Source organism: Hyla sarda, unplaced genomic scaffold (assembly GCF_029499605.1).
Source record: "Hyla sarda isolate aHylSar1 unplaced genomic scaffold, aHylSar1.hap1 scaffold_1143, whole genome shotgun sequence".
Lineage (NCBI taxonomy): Eukaryota > Metazoa > Chordata > Amphibia > Anura > Hylidae > Hyla > Hyla sarda.
In genome coordinates, this window is record NW_026607764.1 from 61,006 (window position 1) to 87,500 (window position 26,495).

The 26,495-nt window shown below is 48.1% G+C and overlaps 1 protein-coding gene across 12 annotated transcripts in view; it reads right to left on the reverse strand.

Annotated features, from left to right (window-relative positions):
- Positions 1-5,410: 5,410 nt before the first annotated feature.
- LOC130301973 (zinc finger protein 260-like) overlaps positions 5,411-26,495 on the reverse strand; it is a 41,163-nt gene continuing 20,078 nt past the window's right edge. For 7 of the 12 annotated variants that reach the window (XM_056551644.1, XM_056551645.1, XM_056551647.1 and 4 more), the window contains 12 exons: positions 23,153-23,300; positions 21,553-21,732; positions 19,780-19,906; positions 19,590-19,681; positions 19,436-19,514; positions 19,240-19,331; positions 19,078-19,156; positions 9,869-9,954; positions 9,702-9,780; positions 9,442-9,581; positions 9,216-9,324; positions 5,411-8,808 (listed from right to left, as the gene is read on the reverse strand). In XM_056551644.1, the coding sequence (XP_056407619.1) occupies positions 7,085-8,808; positions 9,216-9,324; positions 9,442-9,581; positions 9,702-9,780; positions 9,869-9,954; positions 19,078-19,156; positions 19,240-19,331; positions 19,436-19,514; positions 19,590-19,681; positions 19,780-19,906; positions 21,553-21,732; positions 23,153-23,242 (2,877 nt within the window). In that variant the 5' untranslated portion in view covers positions 23,243-23,300 and the 3' untranslated portion in view covers positions 5,411-7,084. Of the gene's footprint in view, positions 8,809-9,215; positions 9,325-9,441; positions 9,582-9,701; positions 9,781-9,868; positions 9,955-19,077; positions 19,157-19,239; positions 19,332-19,412; positions 19,515-19,589; positions 19,684-19,779; positions 19,907-21,552; positions 21,733-23,152; positions 23,301-26,495 lie in introns of those variants that run through there. The other 5 variants (XM_056551651.1, XM_056551652.1, XM_056551656.1 and 2 more) reach the window with 5 other exon arrangements.

Consider the following 26,495-nt stretch of genomic DNA (forward strand, 5'->3'; position numbering starts at 1 on the left):
CCCGTCTTCCTACCGGAATGGATCGATTTCCTGAAAAACCCCTATCCTGCTATGCAGATCCCACTCTCCAGACCCGTCCAGAGGACCCCGGCCAGACGCCCCAATCCGGGCTGGCCACAGCCGCAGCGTCTGAGAAGACCCAGACGCCTATCTTCAGGGGCTCCCGCTGAACCCTGATTTCAGTGATTACCGAACTTGCGTAGTGTATCACTTTGTGCACCTAGGGGACAGTGTTTAGGCCCTAACTGGCACTTACCACCCTCCTCGCCCACTTAAAGGACTCATTGGTAGACCCTACCTTGCTCATTCCCCTGTCCCCCCCCCTCCATGACTACCCACTACCCTCCCTCACATCCACCAATGCCTGCCCCCCCTCCTGTCCTCCCCGCCCTCCCATCTCCCGCTTTCCCCCACGCTCCCACCTTCGGCTTTCCCCCCTCTCTCCTCCTCCATCTCCCTTCCCATCTTTGCCCCCCCCCCCCTCTGCCTGCTCCACTTCCCGCCCCCCCTTCCAGCTTTCCTCTCCACCAATCACACCCTCCCCTGCTCCTAATGCTCTCGGCCCCACCCTTCCCACACGAGGATCGTGACCCCCCTACCACCTACCTGATTACAGCTGACCTCCCCCGACCCGGCTTCCCCCCGGGCTTCCTCTTTGCTGATGTTATAGATCACTACCCTCACACGCCTGCTTGTGTGTGCTCCCCTAGAGGGGCCACCCTTCATACTAGCCCATGGCCGTGGGCGGACTTAGATACCCGACCGCAACAACTACCCCCCCCCCCCTACTTTGGCCACTCACATAGTCGATACTGCCTTCCTCACATACCCCCCCACACAGGTTGGGTGTGCGTTGAGCACACCTGCGAGACAGCTGTCTGATTGCTGTCACCAGTTTCCCTTTGCACCTCTAGTGCTTCCGAACACTGCCTGAATATTTCCTCTGCATAGTACACGGTTACCTTTACTTTTGGCTTGGTTTGCCTTTTTGATATCTGTTTCCTTTATTTCTTCACAGGACCTGTTTCTGACCGACCACTCGTCCTTTGGCCGCACCTCCTCTGATTGCCTGGTTGCCGCACGGTGGGGATGACTGATATCAAAATAACCACACTCAACGTCCAGGGGTTCAATGTACCGGAGAAGAGATCTCAGATCCTCTACCATATGCACAAACTGAAGGTTAGCATCCTCTGCTTACAAGAGACTCATTTTAAGGTGGGCCATAACCCTGACAGACTGAGCAGGTACTTCCCGACATGGTTCCATAGCCCCAACCCTGACTCACGTTCGAAGGGGGTCTCCATTGGCATACATAGGTCCCTACCCTTCACGTTCCAGGAGTTAAAGACAGATACTGCAGCTAGATACCTTTTTGTTAAGGGTCTTCTCCTGGGCCAGGAGGTAACGATAGCGACGGTATATGCCCCCAATTCTGCTCAGGTCCCTTTTCTCTTGCGGGCCCTAGATGATCTGACTTCCTTTACCCAAGGTATGTTGCTCCTCACAGGAGACTTCAACCTTCCCGTCCACCCGGTGCTGGACGCCTCTGCACGGCGCTCTGCTGTGTCCTGTCGCCAGCTTAGCCGCCTCCGACAACAACTTCACGCTCTTCAGTTACGCGATGTGTGGCGGCTCCAGCACCCGGGGGAGCGGGACTACACACATTACTCCTCCCCACACAGAACTTATTCAAGATTGGACTATATTTTTCTAACTCATCACCATTTACCACACCTGACCTCTTCCCAGATAGGTAATCTATTCCTTTCTGACCATGCCCCCGTCCACTGCTCACTAAATGTACCCCTGCTCAGCAAGCCGCAGTACTCGTGGAGGCTCAACGAATCCCTCCTCTTAGATGCTCTGTGCGTCGCTGACCTGAAGAAGGCCATAGCCGACTTCCGGAGAGTCCATGTAAACGACCCGACCTCCACACCACTACAGTGGGAGGCGTTGAAGTGCGTCTTACGGGGCGTTCTGATTAGCCATGGCTCACGCCTTAAACGAGAAAAGGCTGCTAAGCTTAAGGGCCTGTTGGCGCAACTTAACGCTCTGGAAACACTGCACAAACGGTCCCAGTTGGACTCTACTCTGAGGGAGCTCGTTAGGGTGCGACATGAGATCTGTACATTGCTGAATGACACATACAAACACTACCGCCAAAGATGTTCCAAAGCGTTTTATGAATGGGGCAATAAGCCGAGCAGACTATTGGCCAGGGCTCTGCGTGACCAGAGGGCTGCCTTATACGTCCCATCCATAAAAACACCGCAAGGTGGGAATACGTTTCTCACGTCAGAGATTCTGGAGACCTTCGAACGGTACTACACTGATCTTTACAATCTCCCTCCACGCGCGGCCCTCCCTCGGCCCCCTCTCCCTCAGATCTCACTCTCGGACTACATACGCCAAACTTCTCTCCCCAGACTGCCACCTGATGTTATCGATAACTTGGAAGCCCCCTTCACCGAAGCGGAAATCGCGGAGGCCATTACTGACTTACCATCCGGTAAAAGCCCCGGTCCCGATGGCTACACAGCCAAATTTTTTAAATCCCTGAAGGCGGAGATTGTCCCCTTTCTCCATGCAGCCTTCAACGACGTCTCTACAGGGGTCGGCTTCCCTTCAGCCTCTCTTACTGCCATAATCACTGTCATACCCAAGGACGATAAGGACCCTGGTCTTTGTGCCAGCTACCGCCCAATATCCCTATTAAACACGGACATCAAACTGTTTGTCAAGCTACTGGCGGACCGACTGGGGGCTGTCCTGGGACCCGTAGTCCACCACGATCAATCAGGTTTCCTTCGCTCAAGAGAGGCCCGCGACAACACAATCCGGGCTTTCCCAGTCATACACAAGGCTACTGCAGACCGCACGCCATTGATGCTTCTCTCCTTAGACGCCGAGAAGGCATTTGATCGGGTGGACTGGGGGTTTCTGGAGAGCTCGCTGGCTAAAATTGGCCTGGGTCCCTCAATGTTGGCCCGTGTGGCTGCTCTGTATAGGGATCCACAGGCTAGGGTGAGGGTTAACGGTGCACTGTCTTCCCCTTTCAAAATCCGGAACGGCACGCGCCAGGGTTGCCCGCTCTCCCCCCTGCTTTATGTTATCTGCATGGAGCATCTTCTGACTGCACTTAGACAGGACCCTGCCATTAAGGGGTTCTCTTCGGGGGGGGACGGGCACCTTTGCTCTGCCTTTGCGGACGATCTGCTCCTATATCTGACCTCCCCTTGCACCTCCTTACCAGCTGTGTCACGCGTTCTCCAGCTCTATTCCCACTTCAGTAATCACCGGATAAACATGTCCAAAAGCACTGCTCTCAACATCACCCTCCCGCAGACTGTGGTAGATAGCCTGAAGTGAGAACACCCCTTTCGCTGGGCTACTGACTCGTTTAGGTACCTAGGGATTCAGGTTCCCAGACAACTGTCCAACGCTTACTCTCTCAATTTCCTTCCCCAGCTATCTACCGTAGAGAGGGATCTTGAGAGATGGTCGAGGGGAACGTTTACCTGGGTAGGTAGAACCAATATCCTCAAGATGAATATTCTCCCCAGGTTGTTATACCTGTTTCAGACAGTGCCGATTGCTATCCCCGCCTCATACTTCCGTAGGCTTGACAGATTGTTTACTATGTTCATCTGGGCCGGGCGGCCGTCGAGGATATCCAGAAGAATTTTGATGAGGCGAAAGCAGGCGGGTGGACTGACAGACTGTAGAGCCTACTACATAGCAGCCTCTTTGGCACAATACCTGGACTTCCTCCACGGCCGCACGACCAAGAGGTGGGTGGGTCTGGAACTCTGCGACGTGGGGCCCCTAGTCTTGGCCTTTCCCTGGCTCCTGCGGGACACGATTACACAAACCACTCTCAGAGCCCTGCCTTGGGTGTCGAGGGAACTTCTGACTGTACTGCGGCGCTGCCTGCACACCACTGGTCTCCTGACACCTGATGGCCCCTTCACCCCCTTGTTGGGGAACCCTCGCTTTCCGCCGGGCCTCATGAGCTCCTCTTTTCTAGGACTGGCCGATCCCCCGACCCTCCCCCTGAGAGTCTTCTTGACGGGGACACAACTACGTACATATACTGAACCGATACCTGACCACTTACAATCCCCCGCTAGATACATGCAATACATGCAGCTCAGACACTTTGTCAACTCTAATGGTGATTCTCTGCATCTAAGTAGGCCCCTCTTGCCCTTTGAGGTGCTGTGCACTTCCACTTCCCCGGTCCCCCGAGCGGTCTCTCAGATATATGGCCTTCTGCTTGACGCGATGGCCCAGAAGCCACCTCGATACACGGGGGCGTGGGAGGTGGAACTGGGCACTACCTTTGCGGCCTCAGACTGGACAGCAGCATTCTCCCTCTGCCACAAAATGTCGATCTCCTGTAGGGCCCAAGAGACAAACTATAAAATCATCTCTAGATGGTACAGAGTGCCGTCTATTCTGAATAAAATGTACCCGACGATGTCGGCGAATTGTTGGCGGGGTGGGGGAGACGTAGGCACCATGTCCCACATATGGTGGTCATGTCCATCCCTGGGCCCCTTCTGGGTGACGGTAGTCTCGCGCATACTCAATATAACAGGGATATCCTATCCCAATGATCCTAAGGTTCTGCTGCTATCGATTCTGCTGTCATCCCGCTGGATTCCGGCCAAGAAATTAGCACGCTTCCTGTTGGTAGCGGCCAGGTCGGTGATCCCCCGGCACTGGAAAAATAGCACCCCCCCGACAGTGTCTGACTGGTATAGGGAAATTCTTTTTATTTGTCGCATGGAAGAGCTGATGTCGGACTCAAGGGGGACAACCGACAGTTATAGTGCAATATGGGGCCCCTGGCTGACCTTCCTAGAATCCCCTCTATACAGGATTGATTGAGTTGAGGTGATGGTGGGCTTCTCTTCTCCGGCTACAGCTCTTGGCTCATACACCCCTAGCTTTCATTCAGTTTCGGTTGGACGAGTGGTTTGGTCAAGATCAGGTCAGTGACATTGTTCCTGTTTTTTCTTTATTGTGATTTGTACTTGTTTTCTCTCCTTGTTTTCCCTCTTTCTGCTACCCCTTTTACTGTTCTCTCTGTATGGAGCTCCTCTGTCTGCCCGAATCTGGGCTCCTACTGACAATCAGAGCTTCACTCCCACTCTTTACTTTCACTCTCTTTGTGCTCACAACTTACTACGCACAACTGAGAGCGCACATCCTGACCTTTCTGAAGTAACACTCCTGAATTTTGCATTTACGTGTCTGCTGTTTATTATGGTTGGATTGTGCTCTCCTGACTGATTATGTTGCTGACTTTGTAATGCACAGCCCTGTTTTTCTGTCTTTTACAACCTTTAATAAAGTTGTGTTTGAATACTAAAATAAATAAATAAACAGATTTTTTAGGAATTTTTGGTGTTTTTTAATATAAAAACTTGATTTAAACAACAGGTGATATAACAAAGATACATTCTCCCAATTATACCGCACTTCATACACCAAGACCAGCATATCCCAGGTAGGGCTACAACACTTCATATTTAAAGGGGGCTTCTTCTCAATCCTGTTGTCACATGATACCGAGGCTGGAGCGGGAATATCTTTGGTATTTGGGAGGGATGTAGTATACACAGTGGTGAATGACGATCGTTCAGGGGGATCTGCCGGGACCAATCATCTCCTCTCTCTCCCCTCCTTTTTGCACTGGTGATTGAACCATAACGGGGCACAAATCATCAATGTATCCCAGGGAGATCTTGTTCTTGCTTCAAGATACAGATAAAGTTTTACATCTTGTGGTTATTATCCTACAGACTGAGAGGGGACTCAGGGGATAGCCTTGGGGGTCAGAATTGAGATGGGGTCTGGGGTTAGGATCGGGATGGGGTCAGGATCAGGTCAGGGGTCAGGATTGGGTTTGGGGTCAGGATAGGGATGGGGTCAGGGTTCGGATCGGGATGGAGTCATGATCGGGATAGGGTCTGGGGTCAGGGTTAGGATCGAGCTGGGATCAGGATTGGAATGGGGTCTGGGTTAGGATCAGGTTGGGGTCAGGATAGGGTCAGGATTGGGATGGGGTCTGGGGTTAGGGTCAGGATCAGGTCTGGGGTTAGGGTCAGGATCGGAATGGGGTCTGGGGTTGGGGTCCGAATCGGGATAGGGTTAGGATTTGGATGGGGTCAGTGGGTAGTGTCGGGATGGGGTCAGGGTTAGGGTCAGGATGGGGTCTGGGGTTGGGGTCAGAATCAGGATAGGTTAAGGATTTGGATGGGGTTAGGATCAGGATGGGGTCAGGGTTCAGGGTCAGGATTGGGATGGGATCAGGATCCTGCTGAAAAGGCAGGAAAAGGGTCACCCTCCTGGTCGCCCTTTGGTGGGGGTATCTTTTTCCAGACATTATTATATTTATACACTACATTTCCTTTCTTGCTCGGAGGGTAGCGGGTCCTCATCATAACATTTGGGGGGTCCTGTTGGTGAAGGCGATTATATTTCTAACTTTTTTTCTATATTTGTTTTGTTCTTGGATAATGGAAAAAAAATTAAATTTTAACAAGAAAAACGTTTTTGACTTTATTAAAATTTTCCCACATACTGAACATGACGCCTTTTCTCCTGTGTTACTTCTCGTCTAACACAATTTTAATTCTTTACAAAACATTTTCCACATTCTGAACAATATTACGCATTCTTTCCTGTGTGACTTTTCTTGTCTTTTCCCACATTCTGCAATAGCTTCTTCTCTCGTGTGTTGTCCGAGGATCCCATAGTTTGGTTTTAGTAATAAAACATTTCCCACATTCTGAACATGTTGTAGTTGGCTTGCCATTAAACTGTATATTAGTTTACATTTTCTATTTCACATTTTCATATCTAAATTGCCAAAGAGTCACAGATTTTGCTATCTACGATTTAGTTGGTTTTCCTTTTCTTTTAGGTTACTGCACTTGTTTGGGATCCACATTGTGTCTCGTAGAACCATTGTAAAAAAAAAAATTAAGTGTCAGATTTGGATGCAGATATCAACCACAATGTGGTTTCCTAATCCTAAACATGTACAAGGACACTCTCTTTAGTGATCTATTTATAAACCATTTTCGCTCATGTTTCTCTCATGTATTTTCCTATGTCTAACTAGATTTGACTTGTCTGTAAAACTTTTCCCACATGCTGAACATGGATACGGCTTTTCTCCTGTGTGACTTCTCTCATGTCTAGCAAGACTTGATTTTTCTAGAAAACATTTCCCACAATCTGAACATATATATGGTTTCTCTCCTGTATGCCTTCTCTGATGATCGTCGAGTTTTGCTTCAGTAATAAAACATTTCCCACACTCTGAACATATAAATAGCTTTTCTGCCATGTGACTTCTCTCATGTCTGGTAAGATTTGACTTATCTGTGAAATATTTGCCACATTGTGAACATGAATACGGCTTCTCTCCTGTATGAATTCTCTTATGATTTACAAGATGTGAATTTGATGTATAACTTTTTCTACATTCTGAACATGAATACGGCTTATCTCCTGTGTGACATCTCTCGTGTCTAATAAGATCTGAATTAGTCATAAAACATTTTCCACATTTTAAACATAAAAATGGCTTCTCTCCTGTGTGACTTCTCATATGATTTACAAGATGTGATTTTGATGTATAACATTTTCCACATTGTGAACATGAATACGGCTTTTCTCCATCATGAATTCTCTTATGACTTACAAGATGTGATTTTGATGTAAAACATTTCCCACATTCTGAACATGGATATGGTTTCTCCCCTGTGTGAATTCTCTCATGGACCCTGAGTTTGTCTTTAGTGTAAAAACCTTTTCCACATTCTGAACATGGAAACGGCTTCTCTCCTGTGTGAATTCTCTGGTGTATAACAAGATTTGATTTTGATAAAAAACACTTCCCACAATCTAAACATGGAAATTGTTTATCTATTGAGTGACTTCTCTCATGTTTGACAAGATTTGATTTTGATGAAAAACATTTCCCGCATTCTGAACATGTAAATGGTTTCTCTCCTGTGTGAAATCTCTGATGAACCTTGAGTCTGTCTTTAGTAATAAAACTTTTCCCACATTCTGAACATGGATACGGCTTCTCTCCTGTGTGAATTCTCACATGTTTTACAAGATGAGAGTTTGTTGTAAAACTTTTTCCACATTCTGAACATGGATACGGTCTGTCTTCGGTGTGACCTCTCTCATGTTTCACAAGACTTGTTTTTGTTGTAAAACATTTGCCACATTCTGAACATGCAAATGGCTTCTCTCCAGTGTGAGTTCGCTCATGTTTTTCAAGATGTTGTCTTGATATAAAACTTTTCCCACATTCTGAACATGGAAACGGCTTATCTTCTGTGTGACTTCTTTCATGTCTAATATGATTTGATTTATTTGCAAAACATTTCCCACATACTGAACACGAATACGGCTTCTCTCCTGTGTGAATTCTCAAATGTTTTACTAGATTTGATTTTAATGAAATATATTTCCCACATACTGGACATGGATACGGCGTCTTTCGTCCATGATTTTGTTGATGCTTAAGAAAAGTTTTTTTCCCGGCAAAACATTTCCCACACTGACAGCATGTATACGGCTTTGTTCGTTTGTTAATTCTTCTGTGTGTAAGACCTGAGCTTTTTATAAATTGTTTCCCACATTCATTTCTTTGGGAACCCTCTGGATCTTCATTAAGGGTGAGGAGGTCTCCTGGAGAGTGCGGCACAAGATCATCTTCTGCTTTATAATTCAAGGATAATACGTTTTTATGGAAGTATAAATAAGGATGTTCTGTTAGGGCAAAAAAAAAATTGACTGTGGTTTTTGATAAAAATGTATAACATTCCTATTGGGCTGAAAACACACAAGCAGTTTATAATGCAGTTTTTTTAAAGCCGAAATCATAAGTAAATCCGGCAGGAAACAGGTCTGAAGGATTATTGTAATGTAGATCTAAGGTGGAGCCTAACCTAAAGAAACATCCGAATTCCCTCTGTAAATCCATTATTACATACCTGGGGTAACACCTCCTGGCATAATTACATACCTGGGGTAAGCATTATTACATACCTGAGGTAACACCTCCTGGCATAATTACATACCTGAGGTAACACCTCCTGGCATAATTACATACCTGGGGTAACACCTCCTGGCATTATTACATACCTGGGGTAACACCTCCTGGCATTATTACATACCTGGGGTAACACCTCCTGGAATTTCCTCCTTCACTTCCCTCATACACGGGTGATGGCCCCTCATCCTCTCTTCTTCATCCTCCACTTTATTATTAGTCAGATCTCCCCCCTGGATTGACATATAGAACAATTCACTACAATACAGCAGACAGGAGGAGCAACAGAGACCCCCAAAATCTATGACTGCAGGACCCCCCTATAGAGATATAGGATCAGCCTCATCTACCTGATGCTTCTCTGGAACATTTCCCTCTGGACAGTCCTGGGAATACAGAGGGCGGGGACACCTCTCGGGTGGATTTCTATCCATGACTCCATCTGTAGGGAACACACAGGGAATGAATACATCACCTCCTCTATATCCATCTGTAGGGAACACACAGGGAATGATTAGTTTATTTCCATGTGATGATCAGATGATGGATCTAGGAGACCCTCAAAACAGGTGTCCTTATTATCAACCAATGAAAGTCTCCCCCTCCTTACGCTGCTGATTGGCCCTGAAATCCGTTTCCTCTTCTTCATCATCTATAACCTCAACTTTAATATCCATCAGATCTTCACCCTAAACAGACAAGAAAAATACAAAAGCAAATTAACTCGGCTTCAAATACCTTATGGTCTTATATTAGGGAGACTTTAGCCTCATCTACCTGATGCTTCTCTGGGACATTTCCCTCCGGACAGTCCTGGGAATACAGAGGGCGGGGACACCTCTCGGGTGGATTTCTGATGGCATCTGTAGAGAACACACAGTGATGAAATCCATTGTATGTGATGAGATGATGGGTGTAGTATGTAGGTGACCCTCAGCACAGGACCCCTGGTGGTCCTATGGCAGCACATGAAGGGGCCCCTCTCTTTGGCCCCATATAGAGGGGTGTAACCAAGGAGTAAATGTAAAATAAACCACAGAATTATCCAAATAGACAACCCCTGGTGACCGGGTATAAATAGCCAAAGAAACCACAGAAGACGTATTTCCTTCTCTTCTCGGACATGAAGGTAGTGGGGTCAGATCTCTATACTCTGGAGGTCTCCTTGGTCATCTGTGTGTTGGCTGTGTATATATATATATATATACACATACATACACTAGAGGTTTCCTCAGTCCTTTCCCCATCTGTGTGTTGGCTGTGTGTATATATATATATATATATATATATATATATATATATATATACACACACACACACACACACACACTAGAGGTTTCCTTGGCCCCTCACCCTTTTCCCCTCACCCCTGCACTCTACTCTGCTCTCTACAGGGATGATGGGTAATGGTTACGTTTCTCACATTTGTTAGTGCTTTGAAATATACTCTTGAATGCGTCTAATAAATATAAAAAGGATTTGTCTTTCTTCTACTTCAACCCTAATAAAGTTCTTCCATCTCATCTCACACTCAAGGCTTGGTCTAACCCTGAAAGGACTGATGCTGGGGCAAAGGTCAAGTCCACTTAAAGGAGATGTCCGGTGCTCACTTTTCTTATTGTATCTGTTCCGGGCTGCTAAATAAAAGAAAACAAACTTTCTCTTACCTGCCTAGGCTCCCCCGGTGCTCCGGTACAGGCGTTCGGTCCCGGGGCTGTATTCTTCTTACTTCCTCTTAGCCCGGCACACGGAGCTTCAGCCTATCACCAGCCGCAGCGATGTCCCGCCTCGGCCAGTGATAGGCTGAAGCTCTGTGTGATGTGTCGGGCTAACAGGAAGTAAGAAGAATACAGCCCGGGGACCGAACGCCTGTACCGGAGCACCGGGGGAGCCTAGGTAGGCAAGAGAAAGCTTATTTTCTTTTTCTTTTGCAGCCCGAAACGGATACAATAAGAAAAGTGAGCACTGGACATCTCCTTTAATGGTTAGATCCTGAGGTGTCAGCAGAATGGGAGCGACATCCTAAAGTTGACCTTGCAGCTGTCAAAATCTGAAAAGTTGTCCTCATAGTCATCCTTATAGCTTGTCCTTATAGCTGCCCTCATAGTCGTCCTTATAGCCTGTCCTCATAGTCGTCCTTATAGCCTGTCCTTATAGCTGCCCTCATAGTCGTCCTTATAGCCTGTCCTCATAGTCGTCCTTATAGCCTGTCCTAATAGCTGCCCTCATAGTCGTCCTTATAGCCTGTCCTCATAGTCGTCCTTATAGCCTGTCCTTATAGCTGCCCTCATAGTCGTCCTTATAGCCTGTCCTCATAGCTGCCCTCATAGTCGTCCTTATAGCCTGTCATCATAGTCTTCCTTATAGCCTGTCCTCATAGCTGCCCTCATAGTCATCCTTATAGCCTGTCCTCATAGTCTTCCTTATAGCTGCCCTCATAGTCGTCTTTATAGCCTGTCCGCATAGCTGCCCTCAGTCGTCCTTATAGCCTGTCCTCATAGCCGCCCTCATAGTCATCCTTATAGCTGCCCTCATAGTCGTCCTTATAGCCTGTCCTCATAGTCATCCTTATAGCTGCCCTCATAGTCGTCCTTATAGCCTGTCCTCATAGTCATCCTTATAGCCTGTCCTCATAGTCTTCCTTATAGCTGCCCTCATAGTCGTCCTTATAGCCTGTCCTCATAGCTGCCCTCATAGTCGTCCTTATAGCCTGTCATCATAGTCTTCCTTATAGCCTGTCCTCATAGCTGCCCTCATATTCATCCTTATAGCCTGTCCTCATAGTCTTCCTTATAGCTGCCCTCATAGTCGTCTTTATAGCCTGTCCGCATAGCTGCCCTCAGTCGTCCTTATAGCCTGTCCTCATAGCCGCCCTCATAGTCATCCTTATAGCTTCCCTCATAGTCGTCCTTATAGCCTGTCCTCATAGTCATCCTTATAGCTGCCCTCATAGTCGTCCTTATAGCCTGTCCTCATAGCCGCCCTCATAGTCGTCCTCATAGCCTGTCCTTATAGCTGCCCTCATAGTCGTCCTTATAGCCTGCCCTCATAGTTGTCCTTATAGCCTGTCCTCATAGTTGTCCTTATAGCCTGTCCTCATAGCTGCCCTCATAGTCATCCTTATAGCCTGTCCTCATAGTCTTCCTTATAGCTGCCCTCATAGTCATCCTTATAGCCTGTCCTCATAGTCTTCCTTATAGCTGCCCTCATAGTCGTCCTTATAGCCTGCCCTCATAGCCGCCCTCATAGTCATCCTTATAGCTGCCCTCATAGTCGTCCTTATAGCCTGTCCTCATAGTCATCCTTATAGCTGCCCTCATAGTCGTCCTTATAGCCTGTCCTCATAGCCGCCCTCATAGTCGTCCTCATAGCCTGTTCTTATAGCTGCCCTCATAGTCGTCCTTATAGCCTGCCCTCATAGTTGTCCTTATAGCCTGTCCTCATAGTTGTCCTTATAGCCTGTCCTCATAGCCGCCCTCATAGTCATCCTTATAGATGCCCTCATAGTCGTCCTTATAGCCTGTCCTCATAGCTGCCCTCAGTCGTCCTTATAGTCGCCCTCATAGTGATCCTTATAGCTGCCCTCATAGTCGTCCTTATAGCCTGTCCTCATAGCCGCCCTCATAGTCGTCCTTATAGCCACCCTCATAGTCGTCCTTATAGCTGCCCTCATAGTCGTCCTTATAGCCTGCCCTCATAGTTGTCCTTATAGCCTGTCCTCATAGCTGCCCTCATAGTTGTCCTTATAGCCTGTCCTCATAGTCGTCCTTATAGTCTGTCCTCATAGTCGTCCTTATAGCCTGTCCTCATAGTCGTCCTTATAGCTGCCCTCATAGTCGTCCTTATAGCCTGTCCTCATAACTGCCCTCATTGTCATCCTTATAGCTGCCCTCATAGTCGTCCTTGCAGCTGTCAAAATCTGAAAAGTTGTCCTCATAGTCATCCTTATAGCCTGTCCTCATAGCTGCCCTCATTGTCATCCTTATAGCTGCCCTCATAGTCGTCCTTATAGCCTGTCCTCATAGTCGTCCTTATAGCCTGTCCTCATAGTCGTCCTTATAGCCTGTCCTCATAGTCGTCCTTATAGCTGCCCTCATAGTCGTCCTCATAGTCATCCTTATAGCCTGTCCTCATAGCTGCCCTCATAGTCGTCCTTATAGCCTGTCCTTATAGACAGAAAGTCAGACCATATTCACAAGGCTTCTGGTTCCGTTCCAGTGTCCAGGTCCCTGCATATTTGACTTTTAGCTCAGGATCCAGAAGGGGTTTTCAGGGAAGATGATACGATACAATGATGAAGGCAGCGGCAGATCTCCGGTGTGACCACCATATTGACGTACTACACTCCTGTGCTATGGCCATATCCAATGCTGCTCATAGAGGCCTCAGGCCCAAGCAGGGGGCAGAAGATACCCTACTAAAAATAGTTTTTTGTCCTTATATCCATCTTCCCTTTTTTGGCCCAAACAAAATGACATCTTAAAAGTTCAGAAAATATAGGCTTCTTCACAACCAAAAAAGGAGCCATTGAGATTGTGGAGCAGTCGTGTCAGGAGAAGAGGTATAAGCCTTTTTTATTTCCTCAAACTAGAGAAGACATTGTTCCGCTACTAGACCGCAGTTACTTGGCGTAAGCTCCTCCTATCTATGGTGAGTAGATCTAACTTCATTAAAATGGTTCCTATGCCCCAGATTTTGTATATTTTACATAACACCCTTGTCTGGATTCCTATTAAATATTTTCTTAGGTTTCAGTCCTTGTTTTGGGAGCTTATTTAGGATGGCAACCTGGCTAGGATCAGTCTTGAAACATTGCCAAGTGGTTTGTCTATTCCAAATCCTTGGAAATACTTTTTAGCATCACAGGTTCAACAGTTGGAGGGGTGGGCGCAATTTGCTACTATGGGGCGTACGAGAGATTTAGTTCCCAGGCGCATTGGTAAAATGACCCCTATTTATCTGCTGGAAATGGCTGATCAGACTCGCCCCCCCAGACCTCCCTCCTACCTTTATCCTTATCCGTAAGGTATGGATGAAATGTAAGACTCTTCTGCACTATCCTGTTTTTGTTACATATTCTCCTCATTGGCATAATCCTGGTCTACCTGAACTATGTTCATTACCTGACATCCCCCTTTGAATTACAAATGGGATTTTATATCTCTCCGAGGTGTACGATGGGCCGATTTTGAAGTCATTTGCTTATTCTACCTCATAAATTTTTTTTATTGTTACCTACAATTGCAACTTGCCCTTGCAACTATGCGCAGTCTCGGACTTGTGAGCACTCATTCGTAGTGGTAAATGATTTGTTCATTCAGTTCTCGACTTAAGGTGTGATCTCTGTGCTGTATAGGGAATTGGTGTCCTCGTATCATGAGACCTATCTGTTGAGTATTAAAAATGGGAGGTGAATGTGGGTCCTATATCAGATGAGCAGTGGACACAGATTTTAACTATGACCCCGTGGCTTGTCGTGCCCTAGGCCCACCGGGTGTCCCAAATGTTCCTACTACATCGGGTGTATTGTACTCATTGTACTCACGCATTTCTGCATAGGATTGGGGTACAGCCAGATTCCTGCTGTCCCCGTTGTTCCTTGCCCGATGCTCACTTGCGTCATGTGATGTGGGACTGTACTCATCTTACACAATTTTGGAATGATGTGGGAAAGTTGATTAGGAGAGTGTATGGTTGTCCGTTCAGTCTGTCCACCTTGACGTGTGTCTTGGGATATTTAGATGGACTGGATGAGGATGGGGGCTTGTACATTGGTATTAGTAGGATTTTATACCAAGCTTGTAAATTAAATTGCACAGCATTTATTGCGAGCCTCTCCACCTACTATTTCTGGGTTGACTATAAAATTGAATCATATCATTAGACTGGAAAAAGGTGTATATCTTAAAAGAAAAGCCTTACGTAAATTTGAGTCCATTTGGGGACCTTGGATCGATACCCCTGGTTTGCCATCCACTTATTTGCAGAGAACTCCTATGGAGGTGCTTTTGGGGTGGTCGGAGGGGTCTGACCACTAATACTGTCTACGTTTTTTTGTGGCCTCTTCTTGTTTCATCTACATTGTCGTTTTGTGACTATTGGTGTGTTCTGCTGTCTAATTTTCGGTTCCCTATGTATGGGTTGTGTATGCCATTTGTTGTTGCCCCCTCTAGTGTTATTTTATATTACACTAGTTCCCACTGTATTTTTACATATGCTTTTTTTTGCCTTGACCATGCTTCTTATATGTGGGCTGATTTATTGTATTGTACTGCATTATTTTTCATGATATTGTTCTGCTTTTCCCTACTGCAAAGAAAGGACACAAGGGCTGGGGGGAGGGTGGGATGGGGGGGGGGGGGGGTTCTTTTTTGGTTTGTTTTTTGTTTTTGTGTGCTTTAAAGTTTAATGACATTTTCTGATAAAAAAAATTAAAAATAAAACAACTAGAGAAGACAGTTCAGGGGCAAACAAAATAGCCCCATTTTATAAAAGGATCCCCACAGGAGCAACAGAGAGAAGATGGGACGGCTCACCTCCGCTGCGTCTCTCACACCCCGCACGGACTGGCCGGCAGTGCCACCGGCCTGATTCTAGGAGCATGAAGCAGGAAATATCCAGCGAGGTAGGATATTTCCTGGATATTTCCTGCTTCTTGATCCCCACAGGAGGGTAGGTGCTCCATGGTGGGAAGAAAAGTCACCAAACAAAAGCTCCAGTCAACTTGTTTACATACTCTTTCTGTAGTTTCTCCATGGGGGCTCTAGAGGGGTTACTCCATAATTTTTGCAGTTCCTAATGCTGGAAGAAGGAAGAAGCGCGGCGAGACGCCGATCTCCACGTGGCGAGACGCCAATCTCCACGTGGCGAGACGCCAATCTCCACGTGGCGAGACGCCAATCTCCACGTGGCGAGACGCCAATCTCCACGTGGCGAGACGCCAATCTCCACGTGGCGAGACGCCAATCTCCACGTGGCGAGACGCCAATCTCCACGTGGCGAGACGCCAATCTCCACGTGGCGAGACGCCAATCTCCACGTGGCGAGACGCCAATCTCCACGTGGCGAGACGCCAATCTCCACGTGGCGAGACGCCAATCTCCACGTGGCGAGACGCCAATCTCCACGTGGCGAGACGCCAATCTCCACGTGGCGAGACGCCCTTCTCCTCCAGCATCAGACACTTCATTTGCAGTTTTCTTGTCTTCTCTTAAGAATCCGATGTTCTCCAAAAGATTGTAGTAGGTCCTCACTGCTGCTCTCAGACTCCAAGACATCTTTGTAACACCAAACTGAGTCGACTGGCTAGAGAGCGAGCATCATCCAGAGGTCACCGTCATCTTCACATCATCCAGAGTCCACCACCATCATCATCATCATCACATCATCCAGAGGTCACCACCATCATCTTCGCATCATCCAGAGGTCACCACCATCATCTTCGCATCATCCAGAGGCCACCATCATCTTCGCATCATCCAGAGGCCACCATCATCTTCGCATCATCCAGAGGCCACCATCATCTTCGCATCATCCAGAGGCCACCATCATCTTCGCATCATCCAGAGGCCACCATCATCTTCACATCATCCAGAGGCCACCATCATCTTCGCATCGTCCAGAGGCCACCATCTTCACACCATCCAGAGGCCACCATCTTCACACCATCCAGAAGCCACCATCATCTTCACATCATCCAGAGGCCACCATCATCTTCGCATCATCCAGAGGCCACCATCATCGTTGCATCATTCTGCAGACTCTGATGGACCATGGCTTCTTAGTGAATGTAAAGAAGTCTCTATTGATTCCCTCCACAAAGTTACCTTTGGTTTGTGCTAAATACCCCAGAAATGATCCTCGGCCTCCAGGGACAGGATTCAGAAGACGCTCCCAGCAGTCTACACTTCGCTATGAGGGGGTTTGGTCTCCTGACCTCAGCCATAGAAGTGGTGGCTTGGGCCAAGGCCCAGATTGAAGTTCTACAACATCATATTCCATTGATTCCACCCCGGTGATATCTACAGAAGTCAAGAAAGATCTAAGGTGGTGGCTCTCTATAGTCCAGGTTCAACAGGTCATGCTCCTGGTTCCTCTGATGCCTCTGATTGTGGCTGTGGTGCTTATAGAACGAGAGGCATGCAGCTACAGGATATATGTGCCTGGTAAATGTCCTGGGCAGACAACAACCTTCTCTCCCTCATGGAAGTTCTTATCAGCAGCACATTAAACATCAAGACAGACTGACTTAGCCAGATTTCCTGCGACCAATAGAGTGGAAACTAGGCTAGGCGGTATTCCATATTATATGGAAAAAAGGGGCATTCCAAGCATAGAGGTGATGGCCACACCACACAACCCGACAGCTTTGCTCTATATCCAGGGAAGATTACCCTCTGGTGGTGGATGGCCTCTCCTTCAAATGGACAGGCATTTCAATAACATGTTTCCTCCAATCCCACAAATGAGGAAGAAGATTTGAGGTGGCAAAGCCAAAGCTGGCACCATTCTGCCTCTGGCCGTGCCGGGCTTGGTATCCACCAGCGCTGAGTTTATCGAGTAACAAATTCCTCAAGCTGTCAGCTAACATTGTCTGGCTTCTACAGTCAGAAATGAACCAGACTCCCACCTTGGCATATGAACGCACATCTATGAAGAAACCGGGATTGTCTGATGAGGTGGTGGAAGATTTTTTTGCCTCCACAAAGCTAAAGACCCGGAAAGGTAATTCCAGAGTATGGAAACTGTATACAGCACCCGGAGTCCTGCTGAACAAGTGGCTTATTTACTAAAGTTTTTACAGGAGGGTCTCAAGTCTAACACCCTAAAGGTCCATGCTACAGCTGAAAATGCTTTTCTGGGAGAATATTTTCCACATCTTCTCTCATATCCTGATAAGTCAAAGCCATCCATAGGTTATGACCTCCTTATCATGGTCTGGTATCCTCTCGGGATGTAGCAATGGTGCGATGATTCTTCTGACTCCTCCAGTATGAAGCGTCTCTCTGTAAAGACGTTGTTCCTAGTAGCCATCACATCAGCGAGGTGGATAAGTGAGCTACAAGCTCTGTCATACATAGAGCCATATCTAAGGATCCTTCCGGATACAGCTATTCTCCGCACTGTGCCAAGATTCTTACCTAACGTATCCTCCACCATGAACGTGAACCGAGAAATTGTACTTCCTGCAGGAGTCTCGTGGCAGTAACTTCCCCTGTGGGAGGTCATGAAGGCTTCATCTACTTACCTAGAGGGATCGGCCTCCCATAGAAGGAATAAAGAACTTATCATCCAGTTCCAAGGCACAAACCAGGACGACAGGACCAATGAAGATGGAATAAGGAGGTCATCAGAACAGGCTCCTCTATGGGGGTCTTCTATCTGGTGGGCTGTCAGGACACATTCTACCACATGGAGGCTCCTCATGGGCAGAGAGATGCTATTGGATACTCTATGGGGGTCTTCTATCTGGTGGGCTGTCAGGACACATTCTACCACATGGAGGCTCCTCATGGGCAGAGAGATGCTATTGGATACTCTGGAGCAGTTGTGTTAGACTTCCACGTGGTCATCATCTACCTTTATCAGACACTACAGAGGAGACATCTTGGCCTTTGGCATTAGAGTTCTCCAAGGAGCTTTCATTGCTTTGAATGTCCCATTCATGAGCTGCCGGAGGACAACCAGGAAGGAGAGTTTACTGAAATTGTCATTTCCTGGAGTCTGTAGGCGGCACAATATCATCCCACCCAATAAACTTCTATTGCTGCATACATTCCGTCTTCTGGTGGTTTCTTGGTTATTTATAACAGGTCACCAGGTGTTGGGAATTATTGTGTTTTATCTGTTTACTCCTAGTTTACACCTTCTGACCGGGGCCAATGAGAATACTTTAACCCATTAGTGTGTTGCCTACAGGAATCGAAAATGTCAGGAGATTAAATGTTCCACTTTTTTTCAACCATAGAAAGTCTCCTCCTCCTTACACTGCTGATCGGCCATGACACCCGTCTCCTCCTCTTCTTCATCTATAACCTCAACCTTAATATCCATCAGATCTTCACCCTAAATAGACAAGAACAAATGTAAATAATGTTGTGTTTAATTACTTTATGATCAAATTTTGAGTAGACTTTAGCGCTATCTACCTGATGGTTCTCTGGGACATTTCCCTCTGGACAGTCCTGGGAATACAGGGGACGGGGACACCTCTCGGGTGGATTTCTATCAAATACTCCATCTGTAGGGAACACACAGGGACTATTTGTCTTTACGTGGTGATCACATTATGGATGTAGTATCTAGGGAACATTTTACCAACTATGAAAGTGTCCTCCTCCTTACACTGCTGATCGGCCATGACACCCGTCTCTTCTTCTTCTTCATCTATAACCACAACCTTAATATCAATCAGATCTTTGCCCTAAATACACAAGAATAAATGTAAATGATGTTGGGTTCAATCACTTTATATTCTGGGGAGACTAAGTTCAATTACCTGATGGTTTTCTGGGACATTTCCCTCTGGACAGTCCTGGGAAAACAGAGGGCGGGGACACCTCTCGGGTGGATTTAAATCAATAAATCCATCTGTAGTGAACACACAGGGAATGAATATATCACCTGCTGGATAGATTTCTATGTTACTAGGTAGTGAGAGTGATATCTATATATATGTCTCTTCTTACCTTGTGATGTGAGGGGCCGGTGATCCTCCATCATGACTATGTCCTGGTACAGATCCTTGTGTCCTTCTACATACTCCCACTCCTCCATGGAGAAATAGACCGCCACATCCTGACACCTTATAGGAACCTGACACACAATGATACCGTCATCACCAGACCCCTCCATTACTGTATAATATCCCAGCAGTGTCACCTCTCTAATCATCACCAGACCCCTCCATTACTGTATAATGTCCAGGCAGTGTCACCTCTCCAGTCATCACCAGACCCCTCCATTACTGTATAACGTCCCAGCAGTGTCACCTCTCTATACAGTAATGGAGGGGTCTGGTGATGATTAGAGAGGTGACACTGCTGGGACATTATATAGTAATGGAGGGGTCTGGTGATGACTGGAGAGGTGACACTGCTGGGACATGATACAGTAATGGAGGGGTCTGGTGATGATTAATGTCCAGGCAGTGTCACCTCTCTAATCATCACCAGACCCCTCCATTACTGTATAATGTCCCAGCAGTGTCACCTCTCCAGTCATCACCAGACCCCTCCATTACTATATAATGTCCAGCAGTGTCACCTCTCCAGTCATCACCAGACCCCTCCATTACTATATAATGTCCAGCAGGGTCACCTCTCCAGTCATCACCAGACCCCTCCATTACTGTATAATGTCCAGCAGTGTCACATCTCTAATCATCACCAGACCCCTCCATTACTGTATAATGTCCCAGCAGTGTCACCTCTCCAGTCATCACCAGACCCCTCCATTACTATATAATGTCCCAGCAGGGTCACCTCTCCAGTCATCACCAGACCCCTCCATTACTATATAATGTCCAGCAGGGTCACATCTCTAATCATCACCAGACCCCTTCATTACTGTATAATGTCCCAGCAGTGTCACCTCTCTAATCCTCACCAGACCCCTCCATTACTATATAATGTCCCAGCAGTGTCACCTCTCCAGTCATCACCAGACCCCTCCATTACTGTATAATGTCCCAGCAGTGTCACCTCTCTATACAGTAATGGAGGGGTCTGGTGATGATTAGAGAGGTGACACTGCTGGGACATTATATAGTAATGGAGGGGTCTGGTGATGACTGGAGAGGTGACACTGCTGGACATTATATAGTAATGGAGGGGTCTGGTGATGACTGGAGAGGTGACACTGCTGGGACATTATACAGTAATGGAGGGGTCTGGTGATGATTAATGTCCAGGCAGTGTCACCTCTCTAATCATCACCAGACCCCTCCTTTACTGTATAATGTCCCAGCAGTGTCACCTCTCCAGTCATCACCAGACCTCTCCATTACTGTATAATGTCCCAGCAGGGTCACCTCTCATCACCAGACCCCTCCATTACTATATAATGTCCCAGCAGTGTCACCTCTCCAGTCATCACCAGACCCCTCCATTACTATATAATGTCCAGCAGTGTCACCTCTCCAGTCATCACCAGACCCCTCCATTACTATATAATGTCCAGCAGGGTCACCTCTCCAGTCATCACCAGACCCCTCCATTACTGTATAATGTCCAGCAGTGTCACATCTCTAATCATCACCAGACCCCTTCATTACTGTATAATGTCCCAGCAGTGTCACCTCTCTAATCATCACCAGACCCCTCCATTACTGTATAATGTCCAGTAGTGTCACCTCTCCAGTCATCACCAGACCCCTCCATTACTGTATAATGTCCCAGCAGGGTCACCTCTCTAATCATCACCAGACCCCTCCATTACTGTATAATGTCCAGCAGGGTCACCTCTCTAGTAAGCAGCTCAGTGATCCTGTGGATGAGTTCTAGGATCTTCTCCTCATGTATCAGTGAGTGAGGTGGAGGCTCCGTGATGGGGCCCCGGGCCCTGCTCTGTCCTCCTGACTCATGGAGATGGCTGCTGGGGGCCACACACTCCCCTGATGTCTTCTTCACTATGGTATAATCCTGTGTATGGAGAGAGACACTAAATCCCTGGAGCAACAACCAGAAACCTCCTCCAATAACTTGTAATATAACAAGACTCAGGAAAGACATCCCGGCCCCTCGGGACTATTACACTTCTCCATAATCTCACTGCTCTTACAGGAAAGAATCCCTTCTATGTTGGGGTAGAAACCTTCTCTCCTCTAGATGTAGTAGATGCCTCCATGTTATAGTGTCATATAGATGTCATCTAATGGAAATGTCCTCCAGACCACACTCCTCCATCTGATCCTCCTGCTCCTCTCCTCCTCCATCTGATCCTCCAGCTCCTCTCCTCCTCCTCCATCTGATCCTCCAGCTCCTCTCCTCCTCCTCCATCTGATCCTCCAGCTCCTCTCCTCCTCCTCCATCTGATCCTCCAGCTCCTCTCCTCCTCCATCTGATCCTCCTGCTCCTCTCCTCCTCCATCTGATCCTCCTGCTCCTCTCCTCCTCCATCTGATCCTCCTGCTCCTCTCCTCCTCCATCTGATCCTCCTGCTCCTCTCCTCCACCATCTGATCCTCCTGCTCCTCTCCTCCTCCATCTGATTCTCCTGCTCCTCTCCTCCTCCATCTGATCCTCCTGCTCCTCTCCCCCTCCATCTGATCCTCCTGCTCCTCTCCTCCTCCATCTGATCCTCCTGCTCCTCTCCTCCTCCATCTGATCCTCCTCCTCCTCTCCTCCTCCATCTGATCCTCCTGCTCCTCTCCTCCTCCATCTGATCCTCCTGCTCCTCCTCCATCTGATCCTCCTGCTCCTCCTCCTCCTCAATCTGATCCTTCTGCTCCTCTCCTCCTCCTCCATCTGATCCTCCTGCTCCTCTCCATCTGATCCTCCTGCTCCTCTCCATCTGATCCTCCTGCTCCTCTCCATCTGATCCTCCTGCTCCTCTCCATCTGATCCTCCTGCTCCTCTCCATCTGATCCTCCTGCTCCTCTCCATCTGATCCTCCTGCTCCTCTCCATCTGATCCTCCTGCTCCTCTCCATCTGATCCTCCTGCTCCTCTCCATCTGATCCTCCTGCTCCTCTCCATCTGATCCTCCTGCTCCTCTCCATCTGATCCTCCTGCTCCTCTCCATCTGATCCTCCTGCTCCTCTCCATCTGATCCTCCTGCTCCTCTCCATCTGATCCTCCTGCTCCTCTCCATCTGATCCTCCTGCTCCTCTCCTCCTCGGTATAACCTGCCTACTTCCCGTTCTCATTGCTCCTATAACATTCCTATTGGCCCATTGGTTCCCATGATCCCTGACTGATCATATTGGGACCGATCTTCCCGTTTTCTGGTTCTTTCCTTCACCTGGAAGGTCTGGGAGCTGTTATACAGGACACTGGATTCTTCCTATTATGGATTCCCCTTCCCTACAATAAAGATGATAGAAATGTAGATGGGTCACCTCACCTCTCCGGTCAGCAGGTGGAGGATCTCCAAGGTGAAGTGTAATATTCTCTTAGTCATCTCATTCCTGTCCTTCTCCATCCTTGGGGTCATTCAGGGGAAGAGGAGACAACTGGATCAGCCGGAGGGGAAGAGGAGACAACTGGATCAGCTGGAGGAGAAGAGGAGACAAATGGATCAGCTGGAGGGGAAGAGCAGACAAGTGGATCAGCTGGAGGGGAAGAGGAGACAAGTGGATCAGCTGGAGGGGAAGAGGAGACAACTGGATGAGCTGGAGGGGAAGAGGAGACAACTGGATCAGCTGGAGGGGAAGAGGAGACAACTGGATCAGCCGGAGGGGAAGAGCAGACAAGTGGATCAGCCGGAGGGGAAGATGAGACAACCGGATCAGCCGGAGGGGAAGAGGAGACAACCGGATCAGCTGGAGGGGAAGAGGAGACAACTGGATCAGCTGGAGGAGAAGAGGAGACAACTGGATCAGCTGGAGGAGAAGAGGAGACAACTGGATCAGCTGGAGGGGGAGAAGGAGACAACTGGATCAGCTGGAGGGGGAGAAGGAGACAACTGGATCAGCTGGAGGGGAAGAGCAGACAACTGGATCAGCTGGAGGGGAAGAGGAGACAACTGGATCAGCTGGAGGGGAAGAGGAGACAACTGGATCAGCTGGAGGGGAAGAGGAGACAACTGGATCAGCTGGAGGAGAAGAGGAGACAACTGGATGAGCTGGAGGAGAAGAGGAGACAACTGGATGAGCTGGAGGAGAAGAGGAGACAACTGGATCAGCTGGAGGAGGAGAGGAGACAACTGGATCAGCTGGAGGGGAAGAGGAGACAACTGGATCAGCTGGAGGGGAAGAGGAGACAACTGGATCAGCTGGAGGGGAAGAGGAGACAACTGGATCAGCTGGAGGGGAAGAGGAGACAACTGGATCAGCTGGAGGGGAAGAGGAGACAACTGGATCAGCTGGAGGGGAAGAGGAGACAACTGGATCAGCTGGAGGGGAAGAGGAGACAACTGGATCAGCTGGAGGAGAAGAGGAGACAAGTGGATCAGCTGGAGGGGAAGAGCAGACAAGTGGATCAGCTGGAGGGGAAGAGCAGACAAGTGGATCAGCTGGAGGGGAAGAGGAGACAACTGGATGAGCTGGAGGGGAAGAGGAGACAACTGGATCAGCTGGAGGGGGGGAAGGAGACAACTGGATCAGCTGGAGGGGAAGAGCAGACAACTGGATCAGCTGGAGGGGAAGAGGAGACAACTGGATCAGCTGGAGGGGAAGAGGAGACAACTGGATCAGCTGGAGGGGAAGAGGAGACAACTGGATCAGCTGGAGGGGAAGAGCAGACAAGTGGATCAGCCGGAGGAGAAGATGAGACAACCGGATCAGCCGGAGGGGAAGAGGAGACAACTGGATCAGCCGGAGGGGAAGAGGAGACAAGTGGATCAGCTGGAGGAGAAGAGGAGACAAGTGGATCAGCTGGAGGGGAAGAGCAGACAAGTGGATCAGCTGGAGGGGAAGAGCAGACAAGTGGATCAGCTGGAGGGGAAGAGGAGACAACTGGATCAGCTGGAGGGGAAGAGGAGACAACTGGATCAGCTGGAGGAGAAGAGGAGACAACTGGATCAGCTGGAGGAGAAGAGGAGACAACTGGATGAGCTGGAGGAGGAGAGGAGACAACTGGATCAGCTGGAGGAGGAGAGGAGACAACTGGATCAGCTGGAGGGGAAGAGGAGACAACTGGATCAGCTGGAGGGGAAGAGGAGACAACTGGATGAGCTGGAGGAGAAGAGGAGACAACTGGATGAGCTGGAGGAGAAGAGGAGACAACTGGATGAGCTGGAGGAGAAGAGGAGACAACTGGATCAGCTGGAGGAGGAGAGGAGACAACTGGATCAGCTGGAGGGGAAGAGGAGACAACTGGATGAGCTGGAGGGGAAGAGGAGACAACTGGATGAGCTGGAGGGGGAAGAGGAGACAACTGGATCAGCTGGAGGGGGAGAGGAGACAACTGGATCAGCTGGAGGGGAAGAGGAGACAACTGGATCAGCTGGAGGAGAAGAGGAGACAACTGGATCAGCTGGAGGGGAAGAGGAGACAACTGGATCAGCTGGAGGAGAAGAGGAGACAACTGGATCAGCTGGAGGGGAAGAGGAGACAACTGGATCAGCTGGAGGGGAATATTCCTGCCAAGACCTTTATTAGAGAAGGAGGGTCCCTAAGTAAATATAACATGTGATACAGTCCTGATCATAGTAAAAGGATATATTGGACTTCACTTCTGAAGATTTAGGGAAGCAAAATATCAGGACACAATATGTGGATAAATGGGATTAAAAATGGAAAAAAAGATGATGACAAATTGTAGAGATGAAATTGTTGCCTATGACAGAATCTATAGATCCATTACAGTGATGGCGGTGTATAAGGAGAGGTATAAGCATTAGAGGGAAGTGCTCATGGTGTATAGGGAGAGGTAAAAGCATTAGAGGGAAGTGCTCATGGTGTATAGGGAGAGATATAAGCATTAGAGGGAAGTGCTCATGGTGTACAGGGAGAGGTAGTAGCATTAGAGGGAAGTGCTCATGGTGTACAGGGAGAGGTAATAGCAATCGAGGGAGTTGCTCATGGTGTATAGGGAGAGGTAATAGTATTAGAGGGAGTTGCTCATGGTGTACACGGAGAGGTAATAGCAGTAGAGGGAAAAGCTCATGGTGTATAGGGAGAGGTGTCAGCAGTAGAGGGAGGTGCTCATTGTGTATAGGGAGAGGTAATAGCAGTAGAGGGAGGTGCTCATGGTGTATAGGGAGAGGTAATAGCAGTAGAGGGAGGTGCTCATGATGTATAGGGAGAGTTAATAGCAGTAGAGGGAGATGCTCATGGTGTATAGGGAGAGGTAATAGCAGTAGAGGGAGGTGCTCATGGTGTATAGGGAGAGGTAATAGCAGTAGATGGAGATGCTCATGGTGTATAGGGAGAGGTAATAGCAGTAGAGGGAGTTGCTCATGGTGTATAGGGAGAGGTAATAGCAGTAGAGGGAGTTGCTCATGGTGTAGAGGGAGAGGTAATAGCAGTAGAGGGAGATGCTCATGGTGTATAGGGAGAGGTAATAGCAGTAGAGGGAGATGCTCATGGTGTAAAGGGAGAGGTGTCAGCAGTAGAGGGAGGTGCTCATTGTGTATAGGGAGAGGTAATAGCAGTAGAGGGAGGTGCTCATGGTGTATAGGGAGAGGTAATAGCAGTAGAGGGAGGTGCTCATGATGTATAGGGAGAGTTAATAGCAGTAGAGGGAGGTGCTCATGGTGTAAAGGGAGAGGTAATAGCAGTAGAGGGAGATGCTCATGGTGTATA